Source organism: Onychostruthus taczanowskii, unplaced genomic scaffold (assembly GCF_017590055.1).
Source record: "Onychostruthus taczanowskii isolate IOZ18803 unplaced genomic scaffold, ASM1759005v1 scaffold13, whole genome shotgun sequence".
Taxonomy (NCBI): domain Eukaryota; kingdom Metazoa; phylum Chordata; class Aves; order Passeriformes; family Passeridae; genus Onychostruthus; species Onychostruthus taczanowskii.
The window spans coordinates 10,482,417-10,499,258 of record NW_024498462.1 but is presented as its reverse complement, the minus strand read 5'-3'; the positions used below and the strand labels follow the sequence as shown (position 1 = coordinate 10,499,258).

At 52.7% G+C, this 16,842-nt stretch overlaps 2 protein-coding genes across 2 annotated transcripts in view; one reads left to right on the top strand and one right to left on the bottom strand.

Moving 5' to 3' along the window:
* The window catches only part of EDA (ectodysplasin A), a 61,296-nt gene extending 59,351 nt beyond the window's left edge, over window positions 1–1,945 (bottom strand). The window contains exon 1 of the mRNA XM_041396747.1: window positions 1,505–1,945. Coding sequence (XP_041252681.1) covers window positions 1,505–1,945 — 441 coding nt within the window. The remainder of the gene's footprint in view (window positions 1–1,504) is intronic.
* A 343-nt stretch (window positions 1,946–2,288) lies between these two features.
* Window positions 2,289–15,277, top strand: LOC121331914 (SAP30-binding protein-like). Its single transcript, XM_041396746.1, has 2 exons — window positions 2,289–2,292; window positions 14,578–15,277. The coding sequence occupies exons 1-2, from the start codon at window positions 2,289–2,291 to the stop codon at window positions 15,267–15,269; spliced, it is 696 nt and encodes a 231-aa protein (XP_041252680.1). The 3' UTR covers window positions 15,270–15,277.
* Window positions 15,278–16,842: the final 1,565 nt, after the last annotated feature.

Sequence of the window (16,842 nt, the reverse complement as noted above, 5' to 3'; positions counted from 1 at the left end):
AAAGCTGGTCAATAACTTTCTAAATAAAGCTATTTGCAAACCCCTCATTTCACTACTTTAATCACTGAAGGGATGCACTCACAGCACCCCAGGACACTCCAAGTGCTTGTTTTTAGCTGCAAGGCAGAAAAATCAGTGAGAAAGGGTGAGCAGCACCACTACAAATCCCATTAATCCCACGTTGTCACAGCAGCCATTCCCAACCGGAGCAGCTCAGGACGCTCAGCCTTTCTTCCTCATGTCCCTTCTACCAGCAACCTTCCTCTCCAACCCAACTGCTTCAGTGTGCCCCAAAGAATATTTCATCTCAAGCCTGACAGGCCAGATGTAGAATAAAGAAATAAATAATTAGCGTTACCTTATCTGGAGTCCGTCAGCTGCAGCGAGCGACGCTCGGAGCTCCGTCCGCATCCAGAGACAAATTATCTAACGCTGTAATTTATGAATGCCTCAAGTATTTGCCCTGGTATTTCATTATACACTCGCTGGAAAGAAGAGCTCGAAAGACTAAACAGATCCAGCACGATAACACGAAAGGCACTCCAGCCGCGCGCTATTCCAAGGCAACCCAGGAATCCCAGCACGACATCAAACCGCTCCGGCTCGCTCTGTGTTGACACTGCTGGAGGGGCAGCGAGGACAGAGCGATGACCCGGGAGCTCGGCTTCCCTCCGGTTCAACGCTGGACTTGGATTTATTATGGGAAGCCGCGGGACCCAGGCAGCGCAAGCCCGGCTCTCCCGGGGGCAGCCGAGGCCGGCGCGGCGGAACGGCTCCCGCTGCCAAGTGGGAGGAAGAGTTCCAAACTCGCCGCTTTATCAAAGCTATTTTTGTCCTTCCCCCTACACACTGATAACCAGCAAGGCGAGGACCGCCGGGGTGCCGAGGCAGGGCTTGGCATCTCCCCCGAAACCCCGCTGCGACGCCGCGGCACAGCCACCCGGCACCTTGGGGGAGCGGGCCATCCGCTCCGGAGGCTCGGAGGGGAGGAAACTCCTTCCTCCAGCTTATCCTGCTCGCAGCGAGGTTTCGTGCCTGGAAAAAATGAGCTAAGTTTGCGAGCGGAGGCCCCAGCTCCGCTCCGGCTCTCCCACAGGCTCTCGGGACAGGCGACCCCACCAAGGGCTGGGGACACCGGCGGGGACAACCGGGAGGCTGCTGCCCACCTGTCCTGCACAGGCTGAGCGGCTGCTGCGGGGGGGACAGCGAGGCATCACCCAAAAGATGATGCACCTGGGCTGGGGGAGAAGCGGAATCACGAACACAGCGCCGGAGGAGCGAGGGGAGCCAGCGGAGGCCGTGCGGGACCGGGAGCAGCGCGCACGGCGGGTGCGGGGCCGAGCCGTGCGGGGCTCCCTGGCAGCAGCACCCCGCGTCCGGGGGCACCCCGCAAGGGCCGGGGCAGAGCCGCTGCCCCCGGCCAAGGCTGGGTTATCGGGACACACGGCGGGTCAGGGAAACTGCGAGCAGCAGGTGGAACACGGGCGGCCCCGCAGCCCGTCACCCCCAGCCCAGACGAGCTCCCCCCGCACTTCACCCCGCATCGCGAGTTGGGGCTTTGCCGCCTTTTCCCACCAAACTCCCCCGGGGGGCCGTTCCGAAGCGCCCCGGGGCGCGGCACCCGAGCGCGGGGATGGAGCCGGGGGATGGCCCCGGGCAGCGCGGAGCCCCCGCGGTCCCCCCGCCCCCGGCGGGACCCACCTGCATATCTAACCCTTCCCGGGGCTCCGGGCGCTGCCGCCGTCCCGTCCCGACGCGGCGGGGCCGCGGGCTGCGGGCCGCGGTCGCGGCGGAGCTCGGAGCGCAGCTCCAGGTAACAGCCCAGCGTCAGGACGTGCAGCGCCAGCGACAGCGCGAAGAAGCCGAGGAAGAGCCGCCAGCTGCCGCCGCCGCCGCAGGCGCAGCCGCGGGGAGCCGGCGCCGCCGCCCTGCGCTCCGCGCCCATGGTGCGCTCGGGCGGAGCGGCGCGGAGCGGCCCCAGCGCGCCCCGCCAGGGGGCGGGGCCGAGCCTGGGGGGCGGGACCGCGCTGCCAGGGGGGCGGGGCCAGGAGGAGAGGGGCGGGGCTCGGCCGCGGCGGCACCGCCTCAGCGTCCGGCCAGGGGGCGGGGCCTAGGCAGGGAAGGGGCGGGGCCTGAGCAGCAGAGGGGGCACTGCGGGGCGGGGTATGCAAATTAGAGGGCGGGGTCAGACAAAACTGGACCCGCCCCATCTGCGAGCCCGATCCCTTATTCCTTATCCCTAATCCCTTATCCCTAGTCCCGATCCCTGTTCCGGGACTGGCGCGCAGATGGGTGGGCCCGTGCCCAGTGCCGTTCAGGAGGGCCCAGTCCCGCTTCCGATCCCAGTCCCAGTCCCCGCCACATCCCCATCCCAATCCCGACGCCAATCCCGGTACGGACGGAGCCGATCCCGGCCCCGGTGACCGCAGTCCCTCCAGGCTGTCCCCGCAGCCGGCGGACGATTCCTGGGAGCGGGCACCAAACGCCACCGGTCCCGGACAGGGGCAGCGCTGTCACCGCCCTGCCGGGGGACACGGCCCAGCACGGGGTGCCCAGGGCTGTGTGAGTGTTCTCCAGCTTGCTAAAGGCTGATTGTCCCTGCTGGGAACTAATGGAAGCTGGAAAACAGCCTGGGAAAGAGTGAACCAGGGAGAGGAGTGGATTTGGAGAGGGAAGCGTGGTGTCGAATCACACCTGGCTTGGTTTGGAAAGACCTTAAAGCTCATCGAAAGGAGTTGGCAAAACCTGTGCTGGCTCTACTTCCAATCAGGGGATTTAATTGATAACGAGAGGGATAATGAGATGGATAATGAGATGATTAAGGCGCTGTGTGATGCTCACAGGCTGCCAGGAAATTTGAACTGAGAAATTAGGGATGTTCTGAACAAACTCGAGAGGTGGCCTGAAGAGAACAGGATGTGATTTGGAAAAGTAAAAGGAAAAAGAGATTAAATACAAGGAGTTAATGGGCGCAGAGGAGGTGGCACTGCAGAGGAGGATTCCAGCTGGTTTTGGAGGATCACATGAAGCACAGCAGGTCAGAGCCATCCCCAGATGTCCAGCAAGGGCCAGCACCAAGGGCTGTCACCAGCACACCCCTGGGTGAGCCCCCCTGGGTGGGCTCTGAGAGCTGGGTGGTCCCGTGCCAGGTCTGTGCTCCCAGGCCTGGGGGCAGGGTGAGTTTCCCACCAGGCTGTCCCTTCCATGAGAAACCCTTCCGAGTCCTGGGACACATCGTCCGAGAATTTGTGGGGTCTTCATGCCACAGATCACAGCCAGAAAGAGTCCCATGGTGGCCTTGTCCTGCCTTTGGGGAGGAGGACGACCTTTTCCAGCCCTTCCTGGCCTTGTTTTCCTGCAGTAAGTTTTTTTTTTTTTCCTATAAGTCCTGTGTCATAGACACGAAATTCCATGAGAGTCTCTGTTTTCATTTAAGAAAGAAATGTTTCCCTAATATTTGGGAAGAGCAAAACTGGAAGCATCAAGCGCTGCCAACCCCAACAACTGAGGAGCAAAAAGCAAATAAACACAAATGAACCCTCTGTTCAAAACCCTATAATTATTTCAGGAACATTTATAATTATCTGAGTGCTTAGTGTTGTTACTGGTTTTCATAGAATCACAGAATATCCTGAGTTGGAAGGGACCCAAAAGGATCATCAAGACCAATTCCTGCACCACCAAAATCCTGTTTTTCAAGATGAAAATCCCAACCCAAATCCTCCATGGACCTACCCACACTTGCAGCAGCCTCATCCCATATTCCAGAGTCATTCAGGTTACTTTGAAGGTGAATTTTAGAGGTCAGGTCAGCCTGGGGCTGGGTCAGGGGGAAGATATGACCCTTCCATTCCTGCCTTGATCTCATCAGGGATTTAGGCCAAATCCTCAGACTGAGGGATTTCTGCCTCCTAGAACTGACCAGCATCCCACTAATTAAAAAGGAATCCCCATGTAATGATGGAATTAAAACATAATTAATAAGTGGGATCCTCACATCCAGACCAGTCTAGCCCCACAGCCCGTGGATCCAATTTCTCCAAGATTCTGTTTCAATTCCTCTTGTTCTGAACATTCCCTCCTCTTCCTCTGCCATCCCTGAAAAACTTCATTACATGGATGAAGACCCTCACAGGTTTAAGCTGCTTTTTGTCTCCTGCCTGTGCTCCAAGAGTCCTGGTCCAGGAGAAGCAGGAGCCAGAGGGTGGGGAAGCTGCAGAAGGGACAGGAATCCCTGATGCTCTGGATGGGAAAATAAAGAGGTTGAGAGGGTCCTGGGGGCGTGGGCAGAGGCTGCAGAGGAGGAGAGCACACAGGGGACGTGTCTGGAATGACTTTTTCTCTTGATTCCCAAACTTGCTGGGTTTTTCCCAGCATTGCCTTCCCATCCCAGCAGGATTTAACCGCAGGTGGGAGGAAGCTGCTGCAGCTTAGGAGATGTCCCTTCCCTCTGGAATGGGCACAGCTCTGCACAGCACAGGTGGCAAGTCTGGGTGCCCCTCTGCATGAGAATTCCACAGATCAGGGAATCTTCGAGTGATGTAAAGCAGCTTTGAGCCCATTTCCCATTTACATTTTGGCAGCAGCTGCAATTCCTGCAGCGGCTGCAGAGTCAGTTTAACATGTGTGACCTAAAAGCTTTGGAATTCCTGACTTTCTTTTGAGGAAAGCCATCCCTTGCTCTCTCAGTGATGTTCTCAACAACATGAGTACAATAAAGTCTCCTAAAACCTGAAATCCTGGCACTCCAACAGCACATCCACTGGCGTTTACAAGCCCCTAGAAAGGAGAATCCTGATTTTATGGAGCCTCCATCCAGCACTTCAATTTCAATTCCTCTTCCTCAGTGAGATCTAAGATGTTCCATACAATCTGCTTTTCTTAAGACTGTTTTTTCAGTAACTGTGAACTCTATCCATGCAGGAAAGGTAATTGTGTCCAACTGCTTCCATAGGGGCAGGGATTGAGCAATATTCTCATCTTAGAAGAGCAAGATGTACTAAGGAATCACATCCATGACTTTTTTCCTAGCTCTGCCAGGGACTCTTCCAAAATTTTCGCTCTCAGGACAGCACAGTGTCTCTGATGATTCATCTCTCCCTCTCATCTTCCCCCATGAATTGTCACAATGAACACTAAGTTGCTCACAGAAGTTGTGGCTGCCCCATCCCTGGAGGTGCCCAAGGCCAGGACGGATGGAGCTGGGACCAACCTGGGATAGAGGAAGGTGTCCCTGCCCATGGCACAGGGTGGGATGGGCTTTTTACAACGACAACAAAAAGCTGTATTGACTCTCACTGGGTTTATTTTCACATTTCCCCCCCGCACTGCTGACTTTTAAGGAGCAGCAGCACATTGACACCTCACTTTCCTGCCTGGATCAGGCTTTGCTGTGTTTTGAAGGAAGATGAGGCCTGGCAGCCCCACGATTCCATCCCAGAGCACACAGGAGGAGGTTTGGCCGAGGAGGCCGAGCTCAGCCTAAACACAACTTCTTGCAGAGGGGGTGAGGAAGATGCTGCTCTTCGTTCTGTTGTATGTTTATTTATATGTTATTTGGTGATAATGAGAACCAAATGTTCGGGATCTATTCAGTTCTTAAACTTTTATAGACTCATTGTCTTGATTTTCAACTGTGCAGCCGTCTCCGAGCCCCTGCCTCCCCCGGAATCGTGGCAGTGCCGTCGGTGACCAGGCTCAGCTGTGCTCTTACTCATCCTGGCTGGAACAATGATATTCCACACCACGTTATTCAACCTCCCTGGTGCCTCCTGGCCCCCTCACGCCGACCCCTCGGCTCCCACATCCCGGGTCAGCGCCGCAGCCGGCCAAGGCATTGTGCTGGGGGTGCCACTTTGGGGCTGTGCTGGTGCCAGGGAAAGAGGATACGATCTGTGCCTCGAGGAGCAGACGTGCTACATGAAAGATGCTCTGCCAGAGAGCCCAGAGCCCGCTCTGCCCCTCGGATCGCTCACCAAAAGGCAGGGAAAAGGAGGAGAAGGGAAAGGAGGGAGCTGCACCCTTAATGGTGAGCCTGGCCAGGGACTGGAGCGAGGGAGCTACTCTCCCTGCTCCTTGGCAAGGATTTCTCCAGCCTGCCTGGTGCCATGGCCTTGTTGGGCCCTAGGTTGGACTCAATGATTTCTGAGGTCTTTTCCAACTTCATGGATTCTGTGCTTTTCCTGGCCTGTTTGCCCAGGAGCACAGCTCTGGATTTGGGGCTCCTTGGGGAAAAGGTTCCACCCCGCAGAGCCACACCGTGTCCAGGTGGGAAACCCCTCAAACAGAGCCTTCCCCACCCAAACCATGACTGCTCTCACAGCACAAGGGTTTGCAGCAGCTTTGCCACAGCCTGAGAGCCCCTTCCAGTGCCTAGGGGGCTCCAGGAGAGCTGCCAAGGGACTTTGGACAAGGGATGGAGTGACAGGATACAGGGAATGGATTCACACTGCCAGAAGTACGTGGGATTAGCACCGTGTTGTGGGCATAGGAAACTGCAACCTCAGTGCCATCACTGGTGTCTTCTCCAGGCAGGGGAATTCTGACAGGAGAGCTCCTGGAAATCCCCTGCCCCAGGTTTGTGGCCCACGTGCCCATTTCAGCCTCTTTGGCTTTTGCTTCTCTGTCTTTAGAGATGTAAATTCCATAGATAATTATTTGAGCCTAAAGATGCAATTTCTGTATTAAAAACAGACAAATGTAAAGTGACTAAAATCCCTCGCAGATAGAGCAGGGCCACAGTTCCAGCCCCAGTATAGAATCCCAGGATGGTTTGGGTGGGAAGGGACCTTAAAACTGATCCCATCCCAGGCCCTGTCATGGACAGGGACACCTTCCACCAGCCCAGGCTGCTCCAAGCCCTGTCCAGCCTGGCCTTGGACACTTCCAGGGATCCAGGGGCAGCCACTGCTGCTCTGGGCACCCTGTGCCAGGGGAGAATTTCTTCCCAAAACTATATCTAACCCTTCCCTATGTCAGGTTGAAGCCATTCCCCCTTTTCCTGCCACTCCAGGCCCTTTTCCAAAGCTGAGTTCTGGCCTAAACTCAAACTTTCAAGCATTTTGGGTAAGGCAGGGCGAGTCCAGCATTAAGAACTGAAGCCCTGGCTTTAAAAAGGGTAAATCCAAGGAATTCATATCAAAGCAGGAGCAGTCATAAGGAGAACATATGGAAGTGTCTTTTTCTGCTCACAGTGATTGGAAACTGCATGCCCAGGCCCTGATCCAGATACAGGACCCCACATCCGGGGCTTAGTTTCCAGGTGACCCAGGATTTCAGCGATTTCCAGCCTTGGGATTGTTAATGTGAGATGACAGCAATAACCAGGGAAGGAAAACCCCACGTGTTTGTTCTTCCCAGCATGCCAGCACTCGTGGATTTAAGTGAGGAGAAAGATCACAAGGCTCAGACAGAATATCCTCCAGAACACAGCCCTAAAGCAGCAATTTCCTCTGCGGAGCCCGTGTGAGATCAAGGCAGGATAAAGCACTCCATGTGAGCCTGGCTGAGGGGATTTGGGAAGAGGCAGGAGCCATTTGTTGGGGATGGAATAGTAAAGATTAAATTGGGTGTTACAGAGGGACCTTTCCAGAGGGAACAGCTCCAGCTCTGAGTGCCATTTGCCTTCACCTCTCCTCCATGAGAAGACTCCTGGCTTTGGGAACGCAGCATTCCTAAGCTAAACCTGCTGATAGGAACATGTGCATTTCATCTCAGAATGAATAAAAAAATGATTGAAAAATAGCAAACCCTGTAATTTTGGTGAGGAATAATTCCCGGGCGATTGGAGGCAGCGCGCTCTGGGATGGAAAGGCCGATTCCTCTGGATCAATGGGATGGAAACATCTGCTTTATCTCACTGAGATCTGAAGAGGTAAGAGCTGACAGTCCTTTGTGGGAATCTTTGCTATCTCATTGTATATCTAAATTACATTAATTGGTGTCCAACGTTGACGTTTCGGGTAATTCTCGTGGATCTCACAACCTTCTGTTTCAAATTCACAGTCTTCCACCACTCAAACTATTATTATTTTTACCAGTCCCAAGGGTGTGCTGGAGTCTCTTTGGTACAAATTAGAAAGGCTTTTATGAAAAACTCACAGTTTATGGAACAGAGGTTCCCGTTGGCTTCCTGACCCCGAGGTAGTGACAGCTCCCACCGGAGCCTCGCCCACAGCAGGGGTTTTAGCACCGTTCCCAACGCGGCCCGGGAGCTGACATGGGGTGAGGAACAGCAGCAATTTCCCCCAAGAGGGACAAAAAAGCCAAATGTTGACAAGTTTATGAGTACAAACATGTCAGGGGATCTCCTGGCAGCGAGGCTTTGCTCCAAGCCTGTGCTGGGCTTACCTGGGGCTGGTTATTCACCTGGGCTGGGCTCTGAGCCCAGGGAAGGGATCTGGGGGGGGACAGAAACCATTCTGCAAGAACAAGAGTGGGGTAGAAATGACCCAAAGATCCCAACCCAAATAATTCTATTAAAAAAACCCCAAAGTCAATGAGTTTTGGAGAAAAGATCAAGAAACACAGCTGAGGGAGAGAAGAGAGTGGTGGGAAGATGCTGAGACTGGAGGAAGAAGAGTCACAGAATCCCAGGATTTCCTGAGCTGGAAGGGACCCACAGGATCATCCATTGCAAGCCTTGGCCTTGCACAGACATCCCAACAATCCCACCCTGTGCCTGGGAGAGCTGTCCAAACTCAGATCTGGGGAGTGCCCATTCCCTGGGGAGCCCTTCCATTGCCCGGCACCCTCTGGGGGAAGAACCTTTCCCTAAAATCCAACCTGAACCTGCCCTGACAGCTCCAGCCAGCCATCCTTTGGGTGCTGTCCCTGGTCACAGAGAGCAGAGATCAGAGCTGACTTTGAAGCCTTGGAAAGGTGACACTGTGAGTGTGAAGGGTGAACAAGGAACCAAGGGGAAGTGGAGGCAGCAAACCCAATAAACCAAATCCTCCCCAGCTCTTGCCCATCAATTCACTGCAATTAAAACTGAATTCATAAAGACAACAGACTTTTTCAGTGGGAAAAACACAACACAACAGTGAAACCTTGATCTTCCTCAGGTACCAGGACAGATCCAAGGCCATGATCCAAAGGAGAAACCAGGAAAAGCAGAACAAGGGAGAAAGAAATCAACCCAGCAAAACCCATCTGGCTCACAGCATCCATGGAAATCCACACAAACCCACCTTCCACAGCCCCTCCAGGCTCTGCTGGGGCAAAGGGGGCTGGAATGAAAAATTAATTGTAAGCTGTTACTTAACACAGAGACAAAAAGAAGAGAACAAAGGAGTCCTTCAGGCAAAAAATGTGGAAAATGACAATCATTAATAACGTCAACTCCTCACTCCAGGATTTTCATCAGTTGGCTGAGGTGGCATCACATTGTCAAGTCACAAAAGCCATAAACACACCCAAAAAAACCTGATTGATGCCAGAAAAATAAATGCAGAACTCACCAACATCAGGAGCTCCAGCTGGAATGTATCCAGAATGTCCAGACTTGGAAAGGCCTGAAATCATCCTGGAGTTTCCTGGTAGGTGGAAAACACCCTAAAACTCCATTCCTGAGAGGAGGAATCCTCTCTTCAGAATTCTTAATCTCCCATGGTCAAGTGTTGGTGTGAAAAACAAGGATCCCAAGCACATTTTTAGAACCTTGTTTCTGGTTTTCCATGAAGCCCAAGCTCTCCTCTGCTCAGGGAGGATGGAGAAGCTGCAGGAGGCCTGAAATTGTTCAGAAATGCACATTTGAAAATGGTCCTTTTCCTTTTTTGATAACCCAGAAAGCAGGAGCTGGTGTGCCATCCATTAAACTATAAATAAAGACATAAAAGAAGAATTCCTAATCCACATCCAGGAAGGGCTGAGGTTCAAAACCCAGACCCCACCCAGGACTTCAGCATCTGGAGTGTCCCATCTCACACCTCAAAACATTCCCAGGCCTGGACTTTGATTTGGGTCTGCAGCCCTCTCTGTTGTTTTCTCGGGGGTGCAGCATTTTCCAGGCTCTTTCCAGCAGAATTCTTTCCATGCTGCCCATCACAATTTTTATGGAGTCACGAGGCAAATTTACAGCTGAGAAACTTCTCCCTGGCCCCACGCTGCCTCCCAGCTTTGATGTGCGCCGCCCCTATAGCCATGAAAATTCACATCCACTTAACTCAAATCCCCCCTAATCAAATCCTTGGGAATCAGCACGTTCCTGGGTGGATTTGCAGCTGCTGCAGCTGTTTGGGCAACACGTGGCCACCAAAACCCTTGAGCTCAGGAGTGGCATCACTGCTCCCCAACCACCCAGGAGAATGAGAGATAGCAGCAGGATTGCCAGGACACAGCTTGCAAGCAGCATTCCCAAAGGAAAAGGCCCCAAACACTCTCCTGAAAGGCTGATGCTGCATCCCAACACTGTTCACCAGCCCAGGCCCTTGCAGGACCCTTTTATGCAGTTCCTAAAGTCCAGCTGGGGCCCAGAGCTCTGGAATTGGGGCAGTTTAGGGCATACCCAGGAGGAGTCACTCTGGAATTGGGAATCACGTGGGCTGCTGTTGCCTGCAGCAGGACAACCTGAGGCACCTGAGGCTCCTTGGGGACAGGCTCCAGTGGGTGTTTTCCTGTCTGGGGGGACAAAGACCTCTTCCATCCTCCCTGGGCAGCCTGTGCCAGGGCCTCACCACCCTCACAGCCAGGAATTCCTTCCCAGTATCCCATCTAACCCTGCCCTCTGGCAGTGGAAGCCATTCCCAGTGTCCTGTCCCTGCATCCCTTGTCCAAAGTCCCTATCCAGTCCTCTCCTGGAGCCCCTTTAGGCATTGGAAGGAGCTCCAGGGTTGTCCTGGAGCCTTCTCTTCTCCAGGTGAGCACCCCCAGCTCTCCCAGCCTGGCTCCAGCGGGACTCCAGACCTTGGAGCAGCTCCATGAGCTCCTCTGGACTTCCTCTAGCAACTCCAAAGGTCCTTCTGATTTTGGGGTTCCAGAGTTTTTGAGGCTCTGAGTTTGGGGTTCCAGAGTGTGGTCTCACCTGAGCAGGGCAGGGAGACAGAACCCCCCTTCCTGCTGCCTGCACTGGGGAAGTGCAGGCCCCTCATTATCACCCCCAGCCCCTCTGCCTGTGAGCCACCAGCCCCCTGAATTCCCCCTCCTGCCCCCCAACTCTGTGCCTTGGTTCTCCAGCACAGCTGGTGCCTCCCCCATTTGCCTCCTGCACCAATGTGGGTTTTAAACACATTTATTTCCATCCCCATCCAATTTCTTCCCCTTTTCCTGGTCTTCTTTCCCAACAGAGGGTTTCCAGCTCGGGATGGGGATGGCCACAGTGTAACTTCAGAGCTTTATCCCGTGGCCTTTCCCAGCCTGGCACGCAGCGCTCAATTTGGAGCGCGGTGTCCTCGCTCTGTTCCATGCCGAGCTCTGTTGTCCAGAGGAATTAATTCCAGATTATGTGTGGGTGTGGACTTCAGCTGGGCAAAATTTGGATACCCTGGTTGAGTCATTATTGTCTGATGAATCTCTTGGTGACAGCCTTCGCCCCTATTGTTCTGAGGTGAGCCCCGTGGCAAGAAATGTGAAAGCAAGAAACAAAAGAATATAAAGAAAGGTTACGAAATCAAATTCAGTTAAGGCAGGGTTATTGTCCCTCCATCCCGCCTCTCTGGCCTCCAGTTGGGATTGGATTTGGCAGGAAAACAACCCCCATGGGACAGTGGCTGGGGTTTAGAGCAGGTTCTGGGGGGAGCTCGTCCCCGTGGGACCCTGGTGGCCCCAGTGACACAGCAGAGACAGGGAGGAGGAGTTATCATCAATTCTTAACATTTTATTTCTTTACTGGGTTAAACAAGGAGCAGAGAAAACCTCGGCCCCAAAATACAACAGAACTGAAAGCATTACAGGTACAGAGACTATTGAACACAGAGAGTAGTAGGATAATATTTTAATACAACTGAATTATAGCATGGGATTGTGTTTTTGTTGGGTTTTTTTTGTTTGTTTTTTGTCAAACCAGTTTGGAAAATAAATGTAATAGGAACTAGTGCAAAAAAGTTCTAAACATGAAGCACAGTGTATAAAATGGCATAAGAAAACTGTCCCCTCGAGGACACAGTCACTTTCTTATGACAGAAGGGAGAAAGAGAAACAGAAGGGGGGTGGGAACAGAGGGAGGGTCCAGGAGGTGGAGGAGGAAAAGCTGGAAAGAAAGAGAAACCGGGCCGGGGGATTAGAAAGGATACTTTGACTTCAGCAATGTTGGTTTGTGTCTCACCACCACGCTCTGTTCGAGGAGCTCGCTGGGGCCGGGCCGAGCTCTGTCACACCCACACGGCACAAGCGCTCGAGAAGGGTTCGGGCTCGGCAGCCTGGGCACGGCGGGGTCGGGTCCCACGGGTCCCCCCGAGGTCCCCAAGGTGCCCCCACGGCCCTGGGACACCCAGCACAAGGCAGGGAGCCCCAGCTCGGACACGCTCCAGAGGGAGAAGGGCACGAGGGGCTGGGGTCTCCTCCTGCTCTCCCTTCCCACATCCCTCCCGAACACGGCGTTGGCTCCCTCAAGGACCAGCACATGGAATTTGATCCCAGTTTCCAGCCCAGTGCCTCCCTTTTGAAGGCATCCTGAGGCTCCAACATGAGGCTCGGAGGAGCTGGATTCAGTTTGGGTTGGAACAGAAAACCAAACCAAACCTCCATCAGAGGCATGGCTGGGGATCCCCAGGAATTCCTCCCAGGCATCAGCAGCTCTGATTCCCACGGGGAAGGTGTCCCTGCATTCCCAAGGTGTTATCCCGGCCTGCTCAGCCAGGATTCGCTCCAGCCTGTTCCCACCATGGAGCCACCCAGCCTCCTGCCCTGGAGAAACTGGCTGGATGCTATTTTAAGGAGAGCTGGTTGGAATTCCTTACAAATTGCTATTCTCTCCCAATCCGCTGCCGCCAGTTCCAACTCTGTGAGCAGAAAAAGTGTGATTGATTTTTTATTTTTTTTGCCTCGTTTTCTATTTGGAAAATGAAAGGTTTTGTGGGAAAGGACTGCTCTGGATGCATTTCTCAATTTCCAAAAAAAAAAAAAAAAGAAAAAAAAAAAAAGAAAAAAAAATTGGTCATAATGATCAATCTGGCTTGTTTTGACAAGTTTCAAAATTAAAAAAAATCACTGTCTGGCTCTTTTTGTCTTTTTGTTTTGCAACTTAGGCATGTCCAGTTCCCAAATACATTTAAAAATGGTAAAACCAACCCCAAATTTCATAAGCCAAACCTAATTCTTGGGTTTGTTTGTTGAGTTTCAGTTTACAACAAGCGGAGTTGTCGACCTTCTGGGCTGAAAAAGGATCATCCTGAAGTGCTAAAAAAGCTGGAAACTGCTCCTGGCCTGCCTGGAACACAGGTCCTGGAGATGTGGAGCAGGAAATGGTGGAAGGACTGGGCTCAGGAACTCACCCATCTCCTGCCCAGGCCTTTGAGAGGGGCTGAGAGCTTTGATAAAACCCCAACAACTTCTAAAATTTATTATTCCTTATTTTTTTATGATCCTCAATTAAAAATGGTCCATCCCCCACCACAGTCTTCCCTTTGCTCCCTTCCTCCTTCCTCATAGAGACGTGCAGGGCTGGGAGGTCGCCCAAAGAGCCACCTGGACCAAGAACACCCAAAAAGAGCTGCTAAAATCCTTCCATTCCTGGAATAAAATGGACTCATGGTGGGAGCTGTGCAGCCCCAGGGCTGTTGTGATGCAGGAGCTCCAAGCAGGCCCCTTCTGTGGGAGAAGGGATGATTTTGGGCTTGTGGGATGGTGGTACCTCCAGCTGGGATGCCCATGAGCTAACTTCTGGGCAGAAGGAGATCCTTAACATCCAACCTGAACACCTGACATGGCCCTTCCCAACTTTTCCAGCCTAGTTTAAGAGAGATTTAGCCCCCAGAGACAGGAAGCCCGAGGGAAGCAGGAAAAGTTGATTCACGAATTCCCTGCCTGTCTTGGGTTACAATGTAAGATGTAACCAAAAGATAGGTGGGGCAGCGTTATCTTCTCCATGACTCAGCCCTGATAACTCCCCCCAGGGAAGCGCCAGCCACTCTGTGGGGAGCCATCAGCACCAGTGGGCCACCAGGCTCTCACAGAATGACTCATAGATCTCATCATCCCACTGCGAGAGGCTCCACCCAGGGAGAGGAACAAATCATTCCTACCTGGATATAGTCTGAGGCCTGGAACACCACAGGAGCAACACCACTGGATTTGCAGAGGATAAGGTCTCCATAACCACCACGGAACCTCCAGAGAAGGACCAGATCTTTCTACAGGATCACTGCTTTGACAGAACCACATCCATCACTCCAACAGCTCCCATTTAATGGGACTGCTACCCCACCCTGACCAACGGGCGGGCAGGTCACACTCGGACTGTCAGTCTAAGCCAGTGCTTCTGTACTACTGCCTTTAGTTTTCCTGCTAAATTGTAGCTCTGACTTGGAATCTCCCGCTGGTTTGCTTTCAAGCTGGAACGTTTCTGGTGCCCAGAGTGGGCGGCCCTGGAAGATGTGGCAGTGAAGTGCAGCTCTCTCCTTGCTGGAAGTTTGTGGTGAGGACCCGGCACGGTGGGGAGCGACGGGGGAGAGAGGAGCCTGCTGTCAGCCGGGGATGGAGAAGGTGACTTAACCCACCTGGAGGGAGATGAGGAAGGGTACAAAGAGGAGCATGATAGGAACAGCAGGCACTCAGAAGATGATGATTTACAGACTGAAAAACGTAAGGCTGGTGACCTAAAGGAATTCCAAGAAGTGGAGGAAAGAGATCTTCAGGAACCGGTTGCTTCTTTTTCAGAGAGAGTGTGGAACATGTCTCCAGATGAGATCAAAATCCCTCCTGAGCCTCCTGGCAGATGTTCTAACCAACTGCAGGATAAAACTAAAAAGCTGTATGAGAGGAAAATGAAACAGGGCATGGATATGAACTACAGCATCCAGAACAAAAAGGAATTTCGCAACCCCAGCATCTATAAAAAGCTGATCCAGTTTTGTTCCATTGATGAAATTGGTACAAATTACCCAAAGGACATGTTTGATCCTCATAGCTGGTCAGAGGATTCATATTATGAGGCCCTAGCTAAAGCCCAGAAGACTGAGATGGACAAATTGAAGGCGGCCAGGAGAGAACGTACAGAAATTGAATTTGTGACTGGCACTAAAAAGGGTACAAGAAGCGCTGGTTCCACAACCACCACAACATCCAGCACCACTGTGGGAGATGCCCAGAAGAAGGGGAGGAGGAGCAAGTGACACGTGTTGAGGAAGGGTCTCAAAGAATGACTCATAAAATTACATCATCTCATTGTGAGCTCCTGCACACTGAGGGGAGGAACCAAACATTCCTACCTGGATATAGTCTGAGGCCTGGAACACCACAGGAGCAACACCACTGGATTTGCAGAGGATAAGGTCTCCATAACCACCACGGAACCTCCAGAGAAGGACCAGATCTTTCTACAGGATCACTGCTTTGACAGAACCACATCCATCACTCCAACAGCTCCCATTTAATGGGACTGCTACCCCACCCTGACCAACAGGCGGGCAGGTCGTACTCTGATTCTATCAGTCTAAACCATGGTTTCTGTACTACTGCCTTTAATTTTCCTACTAAATTGTAGTTCTGACTTGGAATCTCCTGCTGGTTTGCTTTCAAACTAGTACACTGCCCCATCACTTTCTGGCAGAATCCAGGAATGTTTCTGTCCTGACATTGTCTCCACCAAGCCCTACAGGCATTCCTTTCCCAGACAGCAGCAGGAATGGGAACAGGATGAATCACAAGCTAGGGGTAACCTGGGCTATGGGACCTCACTCCCTTTGGCTCTGTGGAAATCATGGAATCCCAGAGTGGTTTGTGTTGGAAGGGACTTTCAGGATCATGCAGTTCTACCCTCTGCCATGGAGGGACACTCCACTATCCCAGGTTGCTCCAAGCCCCATCCAACCTGGCCTTGGATGCCCCCAGGGACAGGGCAGCCACAGTGTTTCCAGGCAACCTCAACAACCCATCCCAAACCATCACACTCAGTGCCACCAGAGACCAGGAGGCACATGCAGAGCTCAGCACAGGGACACTCCACAGCCTGGCCTCACAGGATCCTGCCCAGGAGCAGCAGATATCTGGGATTTTCCCTTTATTCCCTTCCTCCAGGCGGCAGCCGAGCGTCTCCCGGCCCCGCCCGCCGCCCTGAGTGGCAGTGAATGAACTGCCCTGACATCTCCTCTTGAAGCAAAGCAAAATGTGTTGAAGATAAACCAGTTCCAGATGTTTTCCCAGTGTTGCCAAGTTACTCAACATGTTCTGCTTTAGTTGTCAGATGCTTTCAAAGCGATTTCCCTAACTCCGAGCACGAATGGTGAGGGCTCTCCCTGGGAATCTTCTGCCTGGGGCTACCATGGATCTGTATTTTCATAAGAAAAAGACTCAGCTAATGATTAATGTTCCCCAGAGGAAGCGGGGCCTTTCTTTGGGATTTTTCTTCAGTTATTTTTAATTAATTTGTACAACTGGCAGCTACATGAAAGTGCAAAACCCGGGAATAACGCTGGACCCGACTCCTTTTGCTCCTTCTCTCTGCCCACACCTGGAGCTTGTGGAGACATCATCACCCCTCACTTCCCTGGGGATGAGAAAACCCCCTCACCAGGCAGGAATCACTGCTTCCCACTGGGAATTTTCTCTGAGCAAAGAGAAGTTTGTCCACTGAAGGAAAAGTAATTTTTACATATTAATCCCAACACGGGGCATCTTCTTTAGGAATAAGAGATAAGAACATTGGATGAAGAGGACAAAGACCCTTGGGTTTAACTTCCTGGTGGG